General features: G+C 38.4%; 2 protein-coding genes across 2 annotated transcripts in view; both read left to right on the top strand.

The window, feature by feature from the left end:
- Positions 1-19375, top strand: part of LOC113665189 (codanin-1) — a 31217-nt gene that overhangs the window by 8944 nt on the left and 2898 nt on the right. Inside the window, exons 9-31 of the mRNA XM_027180853.2 lie at positions 5190-5279; positions 5959-6034; positions 6380-6468; positions 6772-6879; positions 7434-7485; positions 7659-7730; positions 8262-8405; positions 8796-8962; positions 9485-9566; positions 10238-10342; positions 10591-10645; positions 10840-10893; positions 11456-11529; positions 12647-12720; positions 13228-13357; positions 13906-13985; positions 14777-14840; positions 15017-15095; positions 15411-15631; positions 16991-17039; positions 17346-17404; positions 17918-17969; positions 18820-18921. Coding sequence (XP_027036654.2) covers positions 5190-5279; positions 5959-6034; positions 6380-6468; positions 6772-6879; positions 7434-7485; positions 7659-7730; positions 8262-8405; positions 8796-8962; positions 9485-9566; positions 10238-10342; positions 10591-10645; positions 10840-10893; positions 11456-11529; positions 12647-12720; positions 13228-13357; positions 13906-13985; positions 14777-14840; positions 15017-15095; positions 15411-15631; positions 16991-17039; positions 17346-17404; positions 17918-17969; positions 18820-18921 — 2078 coding nt within the window. The remainder of the gene's footprint in view (positions 1-5189; positions 5280-5958; positions 6035-6379; positions 6469-6771; positions 6880-7433; positions 7486-7658; positions 7731-8261; positions 8406-8795; positions 8963-9484; positions 9567-10237; positions 10343-10590; positions 10646-10839; positions 10894-11455; positions 11530-12646; positions 12721-13227; positions 13358-13905; positions 13986-14776; positions 14841-15016; positions 15096-15410; positions 15632-16990; positions 17040-17345; positions 17405-17917; positions 17970-18819; positions 18922-19375) is intronic.
- Positions 764-4274, top strand: LOC113665188 (pantetheinase). The gene is made up of 3 exons (XM_027180852.2): positions 764-1064; positions 1933-2177; positions 2553-4274. Exons 2-3 carry the CDS (start codon positions 1962-1964, stop codon positions 3957-3959), a joined length of 1623 nt encoding a protein of 540 aa, XP_027036653.2. The 5' UTR covers positions 764-1064; positions 1933-1961; the 3' UTR covers positions 3960-4274.

Genomic DNA, 19375 nt, shown 5'->3' with positions numbered 1-19375 from the left:
TTACTGATAGAAGTAATTGCTCCATACTTCCTAGCCCCAATGAATTGAAAAACGTTCTGTCGATATGTGCTTTCGATTCTTTACGGAGAAATGAAGTCACATACAGTTTTCCAAATAGATGAAATGTCTATCTCACACGTTCGGAGAAACGATTGTCTCCCGACTGTTCCGAATTCGCCTCCCGATGTTACCGATATGTCTGTGACCAACTCACGACGATCGAAGCCGTCTTCGGTGTTTTTGAGTTCATAAAATCTAGTTGGCCGGGAAACAATAAAATCCTCGATTGTCTGGCAGACCGGCTTATTGATAAGAAGATATTAGCTTCTACACTTTTTTCAAGTACCGTACATGAACCGATGCAAGTTGTTAGAGGTTAATTTTCTGCTGATGAAGATGCAAGCACCAAGTTTTATTTCAATTACATTGAGATGACCAGTACTAGAACTCTATTACGATCTTTTGGAAGCTTAATATAAGTATGATTGCGTTCCCTCTAACAGAGTTTAGTGATAGAATTCTGTGTTCAAATATTGGTGAAAAACTTGTTTTAAATGTCCTACGTTTTTGTGTTTGTAAAATGTCACGGAGATGACAGAGATGTTTTGAAGTAATAAAAAAAGATAACAATACTGCAGCGAATCCTACTCACTGAGCCCGTTTAACGAGGTAATCACTATTTGAGATAAGAGAGAGCTTCCGGCCAGAAGATAAGGCGTCGAATTATTATTTACGCGCATTGCCCACGCGTGAAAATTATGCTCAGTCTATATCAGGAGAATAACCTTAACTTTAAGAATCAGTCTGATTAATTCTGTTTTGTGCCGTAGACAAAATAATAAGCTTTGTCTAATCTAAGGTGTGTTTTTGCCGGAAGCGTGGTGATTCTAAACTTTTGCTCCACATCACGTGACTATTGCACAGTTGTGTGTGACATCCTGACGAAAGGCCAAAAATAATATTAGCGAAAAAACGACATTCTCATCGCCAGAGTTGGGCGACGATTTCTCGTCACAACCTTCGAAGGAACTCATCTCGTCGAAGGAAGCTTTAACTTCAAAAAGGTAAGCCGCAAAGTTTTGATCGATTTTATTGCAAATGCAGTTTGTCGTGGAAATAGTCGAGATTTCGTTTGAAGCCCGTTTCGGGTTATATGGGAAGCCATCTGTGACAAAATTATCAATCGCTAGAGATAAAAGTTAATCGTTAGAGCTAAAATATCAATCACTAGTGATGAAACTCAATCGTTAGTGCTAGCAACAACTCGTAAGTGTAAATCAATTTAGTCTCCGTTCTAAAATGGTTAATCGTTAGTGCTGAACCTCAGTCGCTTGAGTCGTTAGAGCAGATTCAATTAAAAGCACTAATTATAAATCGCTGATGTCCTGAGGCAGATCGATAGCGCTAAATATCAATCATAAGTTCTAGTGTCGATCGATTGTGTTAAACCTTTATGGCTTGTGTTATTTGCAAAAGGCAAATTGTTACTATAATGTTGTACGTGGGATTTTGCCTTTTGAAAACAGAAATTGTAGGGAATCTCAAGATAATTTTGTGGTTTCACTTAATAATTAAATAATCACATCCAGAGGAAGGAGAGGCGAATTCGTACCTTGAAAAATCGCAAGTCTCTCGTTAGCCATTGAAGTTTGTTTCAAAATGTCGGTTATAGTGTACTACTCTCGGTCTCGCAGTCCAGTATTTTTGCGAAACTTCCAAATGCTCAGAGTTGCCGTAATCTGTAGAAGACCACGGCGGTAACATGCAGCTGAGTGGCAAGAATCTCGGAGAATCGCGGATTTTCCACTCGCTATACCTAGGGGAGGCAGCGAACATCTCTTAGAAAATCAAAGTCGTTCTTTTTCTCGATAGAACGTGACGAAGCAGATCCTCTTGAACTATTCAGTATATTGTTACGATTCTTTTTCACAGCACGATCTTCGTCAGTCTGATAGAAAAAAATGCCATCGCTTCAAATCCTGTGCCTGCTGTCAATTTTGGCAACAAGTACAGCTTTAACATCTTCCACTGGATCAGAGTTTGTGGCTGCAGTATATGAGCATGCCTTTGTCAGGGCCCAAAATATAACAAACGTCCTCTCCCAGCAAGAAGCTGTGGCAATCGTCATGCAGAACATGGATGTGTACGCGACCCAGATGAAAAAAGCTAAACAGCAGGTTCTGGTTATTTAATTTTTTTGACTCAGGCTTGTAGGTAACTATTTGAAGTGAACGTTGATTGGCCTCGAAAAGTTTGAAGTTAGTTCAACTTACATGTACTTAACCCATGAGTGGTGAAGAAAGAAGTTCTCCTTACAAGTACATATTAAAAAAAGTATCAGGCAAACAAGTGATGAGAATAAAGAAAAATATGCAGTTGCACCTGTATTTGGTGGTCACCCACATGAATGGAGGGGTCACTACTGAATACAGCATGACCACCTAAAGAAGCTCTTTTTTTTTCCAATGTATAAAGAAGAGTTTGGAGAATTTGCTTACTGATTTTGAGGTGAAAATTGTTTTAAACATGATCTTCATTTGACTTTTTTGCAGAATGCAAGTATTATTGTCTTTCCTGAATATGGCCTAACAGGCTTTGGCTACACTCGTGATTCATTTCAGCCATTTTTAGAAGACATCCCAGATCCAAAGAAGACCAGTTGGAATGCTTGTGAAGATCCACAAGCAAACAGCTCCAGTCCTATTCTATACCGCCTCAGTTGTCTGGCAAAAACCTATGATATGTACCTTGTAGTGAATATGGGAGATGTTAAGCCATGCAATAAAAGCACTGATGAAAATTGCCCCAGTGATGGAAGATACCAATATAATACTAATGTAGTATTTGATGACAAAGGCAAACTTGTGGCCAGATATCATAAGCAGCATCCTTTTTTGAATGAAATGAAAGTGGTTAATCGTCCTCTTACACCTGAGTTCATTACCTTTGACACACCCTTTGGTAAATTTGGAACATTTGTCTGTTTTGATGCCCTCTTTCACGATCCAGCAATACCACTGGTGACCAAACACAAAGTTGACCATATTGTCTTTCCTACGGCATGGTTTGATGTGGTGCCTCTTTTTGCAGCCATTGGATTCCATGGGTCATGGGCCCGGGGAATGCAGGTCAACTTTCTCTCTGCAAACTCGCACGTACCAGAGTTATTAAACACTGGGAGTGGACTCTACAGCCCCACTGGTGCTAAAAAGTACTATAGAAGCTTGTCTGCCAATGGTTCCTTATCTGTTGCCACCTTGCCCAAATCACCAAGGGACAGACCTTCAGGTACTCCAGTGGTGAATGCTACAAAGATACAAGAAGGCAATGCTGGTCAAGACTCATTCTACTCGGACTTGTTCGGCGATCTCTTTCTTTTCAAAGAGCTGAAGAAACCTGAAGGCACCTTGGATGTGTGTTACAATGGCAGTAGCATTTGTTGTTCCCTTACCTATGAGATGGTGGAGAAACGCTCTGATGAAATGTATGCGTTAGGTGTCTTTGATGGACTTCACATCCTAGAGGGACAATATTATTTACAAATATGCACTCTTATCAAGTGTCTGGGATTGAACCATAATTCTTGTGGGCAGAGAGTATACAATGCAAGTACCATTTTCAAGTCCTTCACACTGCATGGTTCACTTGGTACACAGTATATCTATCCACAGGTGTTAGCGGATGGTGTATCACTTCTGCCAGGAGAATGGGACCACGGTGTACCTGTGACGCATTTGCAGACCAAGCAGCAGCTGACAAAAGGGTTGTTGACTGCGGCCCTTTTTGGACGCGTGTATGAATTGGATGATGGCCCCAGACCAACCACACATCCTAGTGTGGAATCATCTGCACCAACCACACATCCTAGTGTGGAATCATCTGCACCACAGATCTGCATCCATGTTTTTTTTGTTGGCCTGTTGTCAGTGATTGCATATTTTTGTGTTGAGAAGGAATAAAAGTTGTAATAATTATTAACATGTGACCTCCCCCCGAAATTCTGGACCCAGCAGGATAATGATTATGCATTATTGATATAATAATCCTCAGACTACTTCCCCAAACAGGCCATGGAAATTAAGTGGAAATGAGAAGGCAATTGAAGTAAACCCTTTAACTGCCATTTGTGATCAAGGCAAAATTTCTCCTAACAATATCAATACAATATAAAGCAGAATAAAGAATCACATTTAATAAACACATATGTGCTGTACAAAAAAGTTAAAATGCTTCAAGCTGTGTTTGAGAAATACAATAAACAAATGAAATATTTATTTAATGTATTCCACATTTTTATTCATTTATGGTTATCTGATGTTGGAAGGGCCAGTCTCAAATCTCCCTGAGCAGTTACCAAATTTTGAAAAAGAATTGGTAAAACACCTCCCCTGTGTAAGGACACAACTGCTTCTGGCCTTTTGTCAGAAGCTTTTGGTACAGTGATTTTTAATGGAGAATTTTGGATGCTTACTGTGTAAGTTTTATTTTACTCAATTAACAGCAGTATGCATAGCAGATACTGATAAACTGCTTTACTTGGTAGAATCTCAACAGAAATAGAAGCTTAGAGGGGTAGAACTATTCAGCTTTTATTGGTGAAGTTTGACGTAGCTAAAAACTGCATTGAAATGTAGTTAACAATGAATCTTAACTTATTGCATACATTAATATCCTGCCAACATTCAGTAGTCCTTGACACTGTAACATCAGCATCCATTTTCTCCTTACCCTCTGCTATACATTTGTTTGGGTACTTGATAAGGAGAATTCATTTAACAGTTGAAGCTTCTTAGTTTGGTGATCATTTCCCTTATTCTTGTGATCTTAATGAATGATCCAGCAGTATTATTGTATGAAGAAATTAAATAGTGGCAACTTTAAGGGTTTAAAGGGTTATGTGCTTCTCACTGTTCTTGGTCAATGAGGATTTGCTGTCCTGTGAGTTTGCCTCCTGCACAGGCAAACCAAATCCCTTAACTTGATTCACACTACTAGGAGGAAACAGAATCTTCTAATTTCTCCTTATAATAATACTGCATAACCATTTATTGAGATGTACAATGTTATGAAAAATACTCAATTAAATGCAAATAATTATTCATATTTTTTTCAGTTTCAAGTAAATTTGGGGAGAAGTTACACAAATTAAAATCAATTAAACTTAAGTATGTCAATTGCTCTACATTCAGGGATGTATTTTATGAGCTTGTGCGAGAATGGGAAGATTCACATTTGGCAGCAGGATGGAACATGGAGGAACACATGGGAGACAGGATAAGGTACAGGCCAAGGAGAGTGTTTACCCTTTACACCCTAATGTTGGTATGCATATTCTCCTTACTGTTCTCTATACATTTCCTATGGTATTGACAAGGAGAATTTGTTTAATAATCAAGAGCTTCTTCAGTTCGTGATCATTTTCCTTATTCTTGTGACCTCAATGTGTGATTAAGGAGTAATACACTATGGAGAAATTAGATGCTTGTCACTCTTTGGGTAAAAAGGGTTAAGCATCACCAGATATAATAGTTAATTTAATGGCTGGCCTTGAGAATTTGTTGTAACCCCCAAACACCCTGACCTTTTTGTATCAAAGGTGTATAGAGAAATAAAAATTTAATCACCCTGGACAGCTAGGATTCAACAATTTGGTGAACACTGGTGTTAATCAAACAATGAACCCTTTCACTCCTAAGATCTCATTAGTAATTCTCCTTACTGTCTGCCATACAATTCTTGTTCATTTGGGGAATTTTGTAGGGAGAAGTTCTGTTTTGATCACTCATGTGAGTTAAAGGGTTAAATCCCTGGCAACTGGAATTTCAAAAGAGATGTTGATACTTAACAAAATTGTATTTTCTATTTAATTGTCCTACTTATGTACAGATAACGAAAGAGCCCTTCTGTCAGTGAATACTAAATTTGAGAGCTTTTTCAATCTTCAAATCCATCTTTCAGGGCTTTGGTGAATCAGAAGCCAGAATTGGCAAACTATTCCCATTTCGCCAGGCTGTTTAAGTCCCAATTACTACAGGTAATCAAAATATAAAATCAGATTCACAGTTTCAATAGGCACTTCTGCTGGCTTTTTTGCTGATATTTCTTCCTTCCATTTCCTCCATGGCACTGTACCCTACCCATTACTATTTATCTTTTATACTGTAACATCAGTATGCATATTCTCCATACTGTTCTCTATACATTTCCTAAGGTGCTGACAAGGAGAATTTGTTAAACAAGCTGTTGATCATTTCCTTTATTCTTTTGACATTGATGTTTGATTCAGGGGTTATATTGTAAGGAGAAATTAGATGCTAGTAGTTTTTAAAGGTTGAAGAGTTGATTAAAGGAGTTTTATTCTTGTTTTTTATATTCATAGATGTGTGAGGAGGAGAGGAGTGGAAGTGATTTTCGTTCATCAAATATGCTTAGCAGTTTGCAAAAGTCAAATCCAGAAAAATTTCAGAGGTAATTGATCAGTTTCAGTTGTTTAAGTGATAAAACTTTTTTCTTCTTGAAGTAATAGGGAAGACAGAAAAAAAGCCATCGGTTGAGCCTAATCTTTTTTCTTCTGCTCAAAATGCATTTTGCCATGTACTAGCATCCTTAGGCTGTTACATGCATTCTCCATGTCATCAGTGTAAGACGTTTCCCAAATACTCTTTTCTTGGGTTCCACTTTTTAATTTTTACAAAAAGGTTGAAGAAAAGAGTATTGAAAAACTCATCCAACCAATTTATTGATATCATTCTGCCATGTTTATGCTACCAGGCTTCAAGAGAGATTTATCACTCCTTTATCATCTGGAGGCCCATGTCCTGCCCCCAGTTTTAGTCATGTGCAAGAATTCTTCAAAGGGTTCATACAATCTGCAGCCAGGTACAGTAAATCTTATGTCTCATTTAACCCATTGCAGTCTAACATCAGTGTGTATATTCTTAATACATTTTTTTAAGGTACTGATAAGGAGAATTTGTTCAACAATCAAGAGCTTTTTAGGTGGTGATCATTTCCTTTATTCTTATGACCTTAATGTATGATTCACGGGTGAGGAGAAATTAGATGCTAGTCACTGTAAACCCTTTAATCCCTGAGTGTGACCAGTATCTAATTTCTCCTTTCAATATCACCCCTGAATCAAACATTAAGGTCATGAGAATAAAGGAAATGATCACCATCTGAAGAAACTCTTGATTGTTAAACAAATTCTCCTTGCCAGCACATTAGGAAATGTACAGAGAACAGTATGGAGAATTTGCATACTGTTGTTAGGGTGTAAAGGGTTAGGGGTCAAAGGTTTAATTATTTCTTTTCTGACTGATTTGCCCTCTTCAAATATTTGATTCTTCCATGCTGAATTTTATATGACGGTGTGAAACAAATTATATGATTTTCAGCTTAAATTCTACCTCAGTTTATTGATTTTGTTGCAGTCATTCATTCAATCAGCATCTAATGGATTTACTGATTGTGAAAATAACTGAGGTATGTTTTTTTTTGATGGGTTAACTTTAAATGTTGACTTGAATTGTTTTTTGCATCTTTCCAGTTTATTTATGTTGAAGAGCCAATAATCAGAAGACTGTATACCATAATAATAGTACATTAGAATGATTGCCAGTCATTAAATCTTAAAAAGTGTTGTGTTTTTCTTGCAGATCAACAATAAAGAATTTCCCTTGTCAGATATCGAGGAAGGAAGTGACAAAGACTTATCAATTCAAAATCAGGTTTGTTACATCCTTTGATTGATTTTATTATTTTTAAAGTAGATGATCTCTTTTTTATTACTAGAGATGGCATCATCCAGGGGTGGATCCAGGATTTTTCTCAGATAGAGATCCACCCCCAAGGAATGACATAACTGATAGGTGACCCAAACAAATTTCAAAACTGACAATGAAAAAGAAGGCTTATGACAAGGCATTTAATTTTAACAGAATGTGTACCGATGAGAATACAAAGCAAATGATACAGCAGATTTTGCATAACTTTGAAGTTATCTTAGAAAGCTGCAGGTCATCAAAGGGGGGGGGGGGGGAAAGAAATCAGCATACCCTGTACCCATCCCCTTGATCCACCCCTGAGATCACTCCTCACCCTCGGCTTCTGTCCCACAATCTACTGGTACATTAAAATCGTGTTCCTCTCCATCTTACAAATTTTGTAAAGGCTACAATTTAGAAATTATTTTTTCTTTAAGTAGGAGCTTTCTTCTATGCTTTGCAAACACGTATTTAGTTTGATTTTTCCTTTTCTAGGAAGTAAAACAGGATTTTTCCAGCTGTTCACTGAAAATAAGAATTTTGGCCAAGTTCCTTGGGTTTTTGATTTTCCAGCCTTATCATGGCACAGAAACCTCATCACAAACAATTGTGAATGAAACTCTTAAATTAAGGAATAGGGTAAGTCAGCTCATCAAATTTGGAGTTTTGAGAGGTGATATCAGGCTTAGTTGTTCAAAAGGCAGATAACACTATACAAGGGATAGATTGCTATCTAGAGAATAAGTGTCAGCAAAACCTTGGTGCACTATCCACCAGTGGTGATCTATTCTGTGGATAGTGCTATCCAACCTTTGGACCACTAGGGCCAGTTCTGGAACATTACTGATCCAGTTGACATGTTAGCCAGGAATTTCATTTTTATTGCAGAATTCTCAAATCTTATGTTTATTCAAACGTTTTTAGTTACTCTACATGATTGATAGTGCTTCTCTCAACAACAGAAATTTTCAAATTAAAGGCTCTCGACATGAATGTATCTACCATTTGTTCCTATTTATTTCTTTTCAGATTCCCATTCACTTTGACATTCTCAGTTACCTCAAGAAGGCCTGGTGCAGTGGGAGACTGGTGCTTACAGTACCATGGGCTGTAGAGTACCTCAGTATGATGGACCCTGTGGCTCCTCTTCTAGACTACTTCTCTGTGGTCCTCAATTTTCTCTACAGGATTTACAGGTTTCTGCATAGTAGTTTACTTACTAAAGAGATAAATGCTCAAATTGAAAAGACAAGAAAAGCATTTTATTTGTAGTCTGTACTGCTTGTTTTAAAAACTCTGACTGATGGGAGTTAACTCTTTTGAGTGACTGCCATCAAATTTCTCTTTACAATATCACCCCTGAAATAAACAGTAAGGTCACAAGAGTTAAGGAAATGATCACCAACTAAGCTCTAGATTGTTAAACAAATTCTCCTTGTCAGCACCTTAGGAAATGTATAGAGAACAGTATGGAGAATATGCAAACTGGTATAAGGGTGTAAAGGATGAATTTTGCACACAATTCCATTGTTGGTTTTGTGTTTTGCTTGCCTTATCAGTGAATCACATGTCTAGAACAACAAGTCAGAGAGAGCCTGCTATAGTTTTTCTATGTGTGACTGGCCAATAGGATCAGTGGCTTGCCAGGGATGGGGAATTAGATTCTCAAAGCAACTTTTTTTTTTTTTCCTCATTGAATCTATTTGATTACCATTTAGAGAAAGTGCTTCCCTGTTTTCGGAGAAAATTTTGAATCATAGCAAGTTATTGTTGATCTCATGTCTGGGATGGTTTTTTGAGGTAAGAGCAGCATTTGGCTTGAACTTGCTGTGATAAGATATTGCTCAATTAAAATCTTATTTAGGGGGGAGCAACTTAACTAACAAGTCTGTTGCCAAGTAAATCTCAAAACCTCCCTTGCTTCGGTTCCTCGCCTCCAGTGGTTTTCAAAGTTCATTAAGGTTGTTCAATTTACCACCATATTTGGTACGTCACGTGACCTAAATTGTTTTTTCATCTTAACGTTACTTTCTGTTCAAGGAAACTTCATTGTCGACAGTTTCTAGTATGCGTGTGATGAAAGGAAAAATTATTTTGAATTAAGAGGCAATACATTGCCATCATAATTTGGTTTATCAACCGAGGTGATGATGTAAAATGGTCACCGTCAAGAGTTTCTAAACGTTTCGAGCGTTAGCCCTTCGTCTTTCGTTCTGATAAAAGGTTGACGCTCGAAACCTCAGCGTTACAAACTTTTTACGGCAGCCAATTTACAATATTAACTCAGTTGATACACCAAATCATCTGGTCATACCCTTCCTCCCCTTTCCCCTTCTCCCCCCCCCCCCCTCATCGACGCAGCACCACAGTTTCTCTAGAAAAGTACCCCATTACAAATTATTAGATTATTAGGTTTTATTTGGTTACAATACATTTCTTCGCTCATTTTTTACAAAACTTTATTTTTGTAGATATCAATCATTCCTGCCACATTCTTCTTCAAAAGCCTGAATGATGTAAAGAACTGCATTGAAGATGACCTCAAAAGAAACTATTCAGATGTTAAACCCAGTCTGGTAGGGAAAGAAAAGGCACATCACCTTGCTAAGGAGATTAAAAAAAATAAAAACAAGTTTACAAATTTCATTTTGAAGTGACACTCCTGATTTCTGCTGTTCTGTCTTAAGTTGCAAAAAAATACTTCTTAAATTAGGCTTTAGTAAATAAACTCAGAGATTTACTTTTTGGTTAAAGTGTACTCTATTTATAAAGCTGCTGAAATGTGTAATAACAACTTTTTTTCTCTTTGTGCACGGCTTACCAGGACTCCAGTGGTATTGTGGACCAAGCCATACTCTACACTTGCTGTCCTTTCCTTAGTACGTATAAGAAACTGTTTTATTTTGTAGGAATTGAAGTAACCACAGAGTAACATAATAAGTAACCCCTAGAGCACATTTCAGTCATGTGTTGTAATGCCATTGTTAAAGCAATCACAACAGTCATTCAGAGAAAGTTAAGAATTAATGTCACAGATGGAACATGTTGGGAACATTAGTTCTTTGTTTTGCAGGTGTAATAAGAACAGTGTTAGTGGAAGCAGCAGCTGGAATGTCTGGAAGATCAGGTATTGTGCCGTTCATCAACCTTTGTTCAACAAGTTAATATTTAAAAGGTGGTGTTATTCGGTGAATGACACAAGTACACTTTGAGAAAAAAGAAAACAGAGTGCTCCCATTAGGAGTCGAACCTACTTTTTGCTGGTTATCCCCCAGCGTTTTATCAGGCTTCCATGAAGATTTGCCAGTACTCAATTTATACTCCCGGGTGGAAAGAGGCACTGTGAGAGGAAAGTGTTTTGCCCAAGAACACAACACAGTGACCTGGCCAGGACTCGAACCCAGACCTCTCGACCCTAGTGAATCACTATTAGGCCACATGCATCTCCCACATCTGGTTTAAACCTAAGAAAAATTCACACTTAATAATTGGGAAATCTCTTGAAAATGAGACGTTTCCAATCTTTCCTTTTTCCAGCATGTAAAACTGTACATTTCTGTTATACATGTTGCTTTTAATTCCCGTTCATTCAGGATATCCAATGGCCGTCCTTGGAATACAGTGATTGGTAATATCAGTCAGTTTTGCTGAGATACAAGCTTTTAATTTTTCTTTTTTCATATATTTAGGCCCAGTTAAAAAGATAACACCAGTTTCCGCTGGCGAACCTTCCAGCAGATCATCTTCCCACAAACAGTTGCAGGTGAGATTTTTCGCGTAAGAACTGTTCGGGGTTGATCATGAGTACGATCTCGGTGAGCAGTTTTATTGGATAAAATGTTACTAGGCTAAAATTCCTCAAAATGCCCTAAGATTACTTTATTTATGACATCTGAAATTCCTTGAAACACATTTTGATGTTGTTGATTCTAGTGACTAATAATCATTATTCTTTGGATCCACCGTTGTTGATCGAAAAAGAAGAAAAATGCGAGTAACAGTATCTCAAAGCAATGTAAGATTGAGTGGTAGAGAAATTTTCAATTGAGTTTAGAAATTAGTCAGATATTATTTGGTTTTGTTTTACTTCGCCGTGCGATTGGTTCAGAAACTTGCGCAAACCTCTCAACCAATCAGAAGCAAAATGAAAACTTTGTCATCCGCGTCTTCCCGCGCTTTTTCGCAGTTTGCCTGGTTTTACATTGAATTCTCATTTGCTAAACGAATCACCGTTTTCATCGACCGGTTTAATTATTTTGGTTTTGGTTGTTCAAGACTCAATTGGAAACGGTTTTAAAAGAACTCTGAATGTAGATTGATTATCGGTATTCTTGAATGCATAATAACATGGAAGACGTGCACCATCCTCTCCACTCACCAGATGCAAAACTGAAACAGATTTTGACTTTGTCACTGGCGTTTCTTTCAAATTGCGTCACCCTATCATATAATTTGGTTGTTGATATTAACTTCGTTTAATTTTTGCAACACGCAGTCAAAACTTAAATTTGGTTAGATTTCCTTTTCTCCATTACACCAACTAAAAAATGTTGTGATGACATCTACACTTTGTGTTTTTCTGGGAGTTCGTTTCCCCATATCTGAAGTTTCAACATCATATTAGAAACCTCTAATTCATTAAGTAAACCCTTTGCTCCCTAACACCAGTATGGATATTCTCCATACTGTTCTATATACATTCCCAAGGTGCTGACAAGGAGAATTTGGTCTACAGTCATTTCTTTTGTTCTCCTGAATTCAGTGTTTGCTTCAGGAGTGAAGCTGTAAGGAGAAATTAGATGCCCGATCCTCTTCAGGGTTGAAGGGTTATGTTGTTTCAAACTCAGATGGTCTCCTTTCGGTTTTGTCTTTTTTGATAGCTTCAGTTGGAAGAAAACTTTTTTCGCATTCAGCCTGATTTCCTGAAGAGACTGTCTGATTTTACTGTGGAAAGGCAAGTGTTTCTTTTATTTAGCTTTTATCAAATAAACCGTCCGGTCCCGTGTTCGCAAATCCATATAAGACAAAAGTGAATGCCCTGTGCTCACACAGCTCTTTTGCATTTTCCGAAAACGTGAATTGAAATTTTGGGCTTCAGCTTGAAATAAAACAACTGGGAAGATGAGTTGCGCTTATCAAAGAATGAGAAGTTTTTTTGTTTTGACTCGTAGAAAAATTTTTACCGTTGAATCTCTTTCAATTAGTTGTTGTCTAGTGCGCGCCCTTCTTTGGCATGCAAGTACGTCCTATAAGTTTGAAAAAAACATTTTCGATGCGCTCGTTCCGTCCGTTATGTCTTCGTGCCAGACCTCGTGTCGTTTCCCTCCGACCAAAGTCGGTCAGTAAGTGCATAACAGTATATGGCTCAGATCAGATGGACGATTGACTACTCTGGTGCATGTAGAAAAAGAAAACTGGCCTCCATAATCAGGCCTAAAAAACATTTGACTTTTTATTTCAGATTATGCAGCAATATTATATCTCACATTAAAGGAGGTGTAACTCCTTCCCTTTTGAATGAAGGAGGTAAGAGGATTCAAGCCTTCTTGGATAGTGAATTCTCCGCCAGCACCAACACCGATCAGGCAAAGGTAACGTCGCTGATTTCAGTGTTGATTTCTTATACTTGCCATCCAACTAACACTCTTTAGAGAGTATGTTTGCAATGCAATATTGATAGGTAGTTATGTGCAAAAAAAAAAGAAGAAAAAATTTCATCTCAATGATTTTTAGTTCGAGAATGAGTTACGTAATACGTACATCGGGGAAATCTGGGCAATTAAAAGGTAAGGGTTTCAATAAATTTTTCCCTGAGCGGCTGCCGATGTCCCGGGTGTAATGGGCAGCTGTGCCGTGAGGAGAAACCTAAACAGACGGCAATAAGAGGTCTCTAAACGGCGGTATACTACCGGAAAAAAGCACAAAGATTTACTTAAATTTCCTATTCGCAAACCCTTCAAAGTAAAGTTGTTAATCTTATAACTTAATAAAATTCACTCAGAACTTTACCTCACTGCGCGTTTAATAACTTAACGTCCCCAAACAAAGACACAGCTAAAAAAACCGCTTTTGAGGTTTTGGAATTGTTTAAATTTATTCCACTAAATGAATAATTGGGTTTTTTTTTATGATTTGTCAGGAAAAGTGCAGACCTCATGTCCTCAAGATCATTCACTCTGTGACTGATGATGGTGTGAAAACAGCCTTGGAGACCTTGGAGTTAGTGACAAATTTCAGACCTATTTTTGCAGCCATAAAAATAAGCATGGAGCGATTTCATTCCAAATTAAAGTACTGGTATTTTTGATCAATAGAACAGGGTAATTTTCAACTGTCTGGATAACTTGAAATCCAGTTAGGGTATGACTGTAGTTAGTATATAATAACAAAGTGGATAGAATGAAAGGCGCGCCCTGATTGGCTTATCAAACTCCCATCATCCTTTCCAATTCACCTCCGGGCAACTTGCGCGGAATTTACGCCCGAAAATTTTGTAATCTATAATAATAATAATAATATAATATAATAATAATATAATAACAAAGTGGATAGAATGAAAGGCGCGCCCTGATTGGCTTATCAAACTCCCATCATCCTTTCCAATTCACCTCCGGGCAACTTGCGCGGAATTTACGCCCGAAAATTTTGTAATCTATAATAATAATAATATAATATAATAATAATATAATAACAAAGTGGATAGAATGAAAGGCGCGCCCTGATTGGCTTATCAAACTCCCATCATCCTTTCCAATTCACCTCCGGGCAACTCGCGCGGAATTTACGCCCGAAAATTTTGTAATCTTTGAAGGAGTAAATGAATTAAGCTTATTTTTTTGTGGTATATTATCTCACTGTCTGAGTATATACCACAACAACAAGCCGCCTCCACTTCAGTGAAAAGTTTTTAACGAGCAGCGTGAAGTATTTGGTGAATTTTTGAACTTTAAGAAACTAAAGTACCGATCTTAAACACAAATTATTGATTTGGCTCATATTTTCATCTGTAGATCCTGTAAGGAGAAGAGCTTGAAAGCCTTTCAAAGCCTTTGTCCTCAGGAAATGAACTCCAAGGTAAGAACAGATGATGACACTGCAAACCCCATTTTGTTCCGTCTCTGTTGTTATATCATCAGCACGATGCTCACAACATATTCAAGGTCAGTCAAAAAATGGAACCATGCGTATGATTTTAGACCAAATTGCATTCCAATAAACTGAATTACTCTAACTATTTTTGTTTGTTTCAGGTTGTTACGACAGCAGCAAATATTACCACAAGACTCGTTAAAGAAAAAACCATGGATTGGATTAACACATCTTTTCCAAGTGAGATTTCCGTTTGCCTTAATAGAAATATTAAAATGCTGTTCCCTTTAGAAAAATAATGGTAAAAATGGTGGCAGATGGGATATAAACTGAGTTTCTTGGGTTTTCCCTCCTGTGTTCCCCAATCAGGAAAAGAATCTTGTTAGCAATTGCTCTTGGTTGCGTGGGGTTCCTGTGCTTGGTTTGTGACGTGTATTTTCTTTATTTTTCATCGATGTATAGTGTCGTTTACATTTGTATCCATTGCTTGTCGTAATGGTATCGAATTGAGCTTTTCAGGAATTGAACAAAAACTGCTCTTAATTCCATTCACAGACCTAATGGAGGAGGAACTATTTGCTCAGTTTAATAAGATAGCAAACTCTATTATGCATTTAAAAACCAAGGAACAGAATGGGAACGGAGAACCTGATCCACACAATAAGGATATGACAAAAATATCTGAAGTGAGGAGTGAAAGGCACGCGAAATGTTTTGAACCAGTTGGAGTATCAGGCGAGAATATAAATCCTGCCATGAAAATCAAGGTGTTACAGGTATAACTGACTAAATTGTTCGGCGGTTGACGGATTCAAGGACTGACTGACTGATCAACTGATTGACAAAACTCTGACACGTTAACTGGTTGGCTCTCTAAAGGACAGACAGGACAGGCCGTATGACCGACTGACCAGTTGATTTTTACGCTGACTGGTTAGCTGTCTTACGGGCAGAATAATAGACAGACTGACTTACTGGCTGACCGGCTGAATGGGTGTCTGGGTGTCTAACATTTTAAGCGTTAGCTCCTTGTCGGAACGATTGGAGGAATTGTAGGTTGTGTGTGTGTTTATATGCAAAAAATGGAGCTATACTTTTGCTGGGAATATGGTGACGAGAAAACAAGAACAAATCAGTTGAATTTAAAGCGCTCGTTGATACGGTGGGGATTAAGTGTGCCGATTGAAAAGATAATTTTTTGTACCAGAGTTTTGCGGCTTTCTGAACTGCCGAGATGTAGGGAAAGGCCGCAAACTGCCATATGCCGCTTAGAATGATTAGGGAAATTAAACTGTCTAGCGACTGGTTTGGATGCGTCCTTGTCATTTCTTTCTATGTCTCAAAGGTGATCTCGGAATCGGCCACCTAGTCGTCTTCCTGTTTCATTTTGCAATAAGTACAAGTTATGCAGTAGATGACATTAGTGGAGGTGCACGTGAAGTAATTAGAGATCTTAAGGGATCTCTTAGGTTCCGACATTTTCTCTACGTTCTGAATGAAAGGACAAGTTTTTTCTTTCGTAATGTAATGCGCTTTTCATTCAACTAATTTATTTTTGTTTTCTCGTCACCGTGGTGGGAATATGCTGACTAATTGACAGACTGATTGACTGGCTGACTGACTGACTAGCTGTCTGACTGACTGACTGACTGACTGACTGAATGTGGGGCTTGCTGACTGGCTGATTGGCTAGCTGACTGCCTGACTAACTGACGGGCTGGCTGACTAACAGACTGGCTGGCTGGCTGACTGAGTAGCTGGCTGACTGATTGACTAACTGACTGACTGACTGGCCGACTCACCGGCTGACTGGCTGACTGACTGACTGACTGACTGACTGGCTGGCTGGCTGACTGACTGACTGACTGACTGACTGACTGGCTGGCTGGCTGGCTGGCTGACTGGCTGGCTGGCTTGCTGACTGACTAGTTTGCTGTCTAACGGACCGACCGTCAGACTGACTGACCTGCTGGCTGGCCGACAAAGCGACTGAATTAGCGACGCTTTTGTTGACTATTAGACTGGTTGCCTGTATGACTTACAGAATATACAAACTGCTCATTTATTATCGTCCTGACTGTCTTCCTTGAATTACAACGATTAAAACTCTCTTTTTACTTAATTTCCATTCTTAGGCGGTCCTTTCAGAACAATCAAAATTACTTGCAATGCATTCATCAAATGGTATGTAAATCCTTGATTTTAACATGCATCTTCTCCTTCTTGAGCTTAAAATACTTTTACGATTACGAGCTGTGGGAATACGATTGCATACTTAAAACTCTCGTGATTATCAGTATTTTAACCTCATATCATAATTGCTGAATTTGTTTTGACATTTTATGAAGAAATGAGATTTCACTGAGTAAGACTCCATTTCAGATCAATGAAGAAGAACAAGTCAACGTACTAAACTGTAAATACCACGGAAGTTCAAGTGTAGCGGTATCAATCTTTTAATAGGTCATTGTCCGTTTCTTTTCGTTGCAGAGATACCATCTGAGGCAGTAGACGCTGTTAGGGCAATTCAGGACGCTTTGATGGACGAGGTTTGGGATTGTTTTTTCGGTAAAAATCATGAATGTTAAATGTAAAAAGTATTTTGCTTGGTGACTCTCAGAGCAGATTCGCTAGTGGCCACTCGGGTTCCTACAGAGAGAGTGAATCCTTTACGCCCTAACATCAGCATATATATTCTCCATACTTTTCCCTATACATTTCTTGAAGGAGAAACTGTTTAACAATCAACGGCTTCTGCAGGTGGTGATCATTTCCTTTATTCTCGCAGCTCAAATGTTTGATTCATGGCTGACATTGTAAAGAGAAGTTAGAAGCTTGTCACACGTAGGGGGTTAAAGAGTTAATTGTTGTGCTCAAGAGCGCGAAATCCAAAATCCTTGTCGAAACTTTAATCTCGTAACCGTGGTTTGTGTAGAAGACATGAACCATTGTTCTTCCATATTTTCTAGCGTTGAGCAAGGACCCTTTGTTTATAATGACGTTATTATTTGTGCAACCCACGAGTTTGTTTTCCCTAACAGTTTCGCTTCACTGATTTTCAGGGTCAAGTGGCGTTGATTGGGCAAATAACTGTTGAATTGGTTTTTGTTTTAGGTGAGTGTCGAAGTGAATTATTCTTCCTTTCAGTGCTTTATGTTTATTAGTAACAAAGTAACATCCTATTTGGACGAAGGAGATCAGAATGCATAATCCATTTTACTACACCTCCGCGTGGAAGGCATTTTAGTGTACTGTGAATATGCTTTATTAACCAAGCGTGAGGTTTATCTCGGTCCATGAACACGGAAAAAACACCGCGGCTAATATCTAGCCATCTTGACCGAACAAGCTTGGTCAATGAAGGATTTATTATATAACAAAAGATTGTCTATAACAAAAGGATTGTCGCTTTATTAAAAAATCCAGACTTGTTTATTTCGAGATACGGAAAAAAAAAACTAACTGTTTTTGTGACCCAATAATATGTGTTTATGTTTTCTTTGTTTTGACTGTCTTCTGCCGCTTTTTGCGACTCTGTCGCCGACATTGTTCAAAAGATGGAACAATGATGGGTCCATCTTGCCCGCTTGGGTAGCCAATCAAAACACAGGATTCGCTTCATATTGCCCTCTGGCATTGCCAACGCGGATATAAAAAGGCTTCTTATTACAATTTCATGCCTCGCTAACTTGGTCTCTTTGACAGTTCCGGTTCAAATTTCCCGTCCTACCTAGGCGAGGTTCAAATTCGCCACTCCCGGGCACAAGCCACAGTCAGATGCTCGTGGGTTGCCGGGGGGGGGGGGGGGGGTGTTGAAGCTTCGAATTGATCGGTGCATAATACGCTGCCAATCTATGCCAATATCTGAATTCTAGAGATCTGTTGTTAAAACTTACAACGTGTTTCACTCATGTCGTTTGCTATATAGACCGACGCTAACAAATCGTTTTCGTCTTCTCAACAGCGTGTAGATCTGCACACGGGGTGAAATTTGTTACAAAAAATTGCGCACAAAATTGTTGTGATGTCTTCGACAACCTGTGCCTATTATGGAGCAAGTTAAAAGGTAGCTTAGCCCTCAACATCTTATTATCAGTATCCACATTCTCCATACCGTTCTCAATACATTTCTCATGGTACGTTCGAGGAGAATCCATTTAGTGATTATTTTGTTCATTCTCGTGACCTTGATGAAAGAATCGGGTATGATAACGTGAGGAGAAATTGGATGCTATTTACTCTAAGACGTTCAAGGTTGAGACAATTTCTGTGGCTCTGATCTGATTACAAGGAGTTGTCGTTTCCATCAAATCCGGCACTTGATGGGGCATTTGAACACAGTTTTGGCTAAACGGGACGGGAATTTGAACGAACCAATTTTCAAAAGTTCAAATGATTTGGGGGTTGCCTGGGGGGTCGGATGTGGAAGCTTCAAATTGATTGACGCATAAAAATTACTGCAGTGTTTAAACAACCGGGACCCAAGTGACAAATTCAAATTTTACATTCGCAATTTGAAA

This window comes from Pocillopora damicornis, chromosome 7, assembly GCF_964200805.1.
Source record: "Pocillopora damicornis chromosome 7, jaPocDami1.2, whole genome shotgun sequence".
In the NCBI taxonomy this organism is placed as follows: domain Eukaryota; kingdom Metazoa; phylum Cnidaria; class Anthozoa; order Scleractinia; family Pocilloporidae; genus Pocillopora; species Pocillopora damicornis.
This window is presented reverse-complemented; position numbering and strand designations above follow the sequence as displayed.

Coding starts and splice junctions, on each gene's coding strand:
- LOC113665188 (XM_027180852.2), top strand. CDS start 1,962: ATGCCATCGCTTCAAATCCTGTGCCTGCTGTCAATTTTGGCAACAAGT. Junction 2,178..2,552: donor TGAAAAAAGCTAAACAGCAG/GTTCTGGTTATT, acceptor ACTTTTTTGCAG/AATGCAAGTATTATTGTCTT.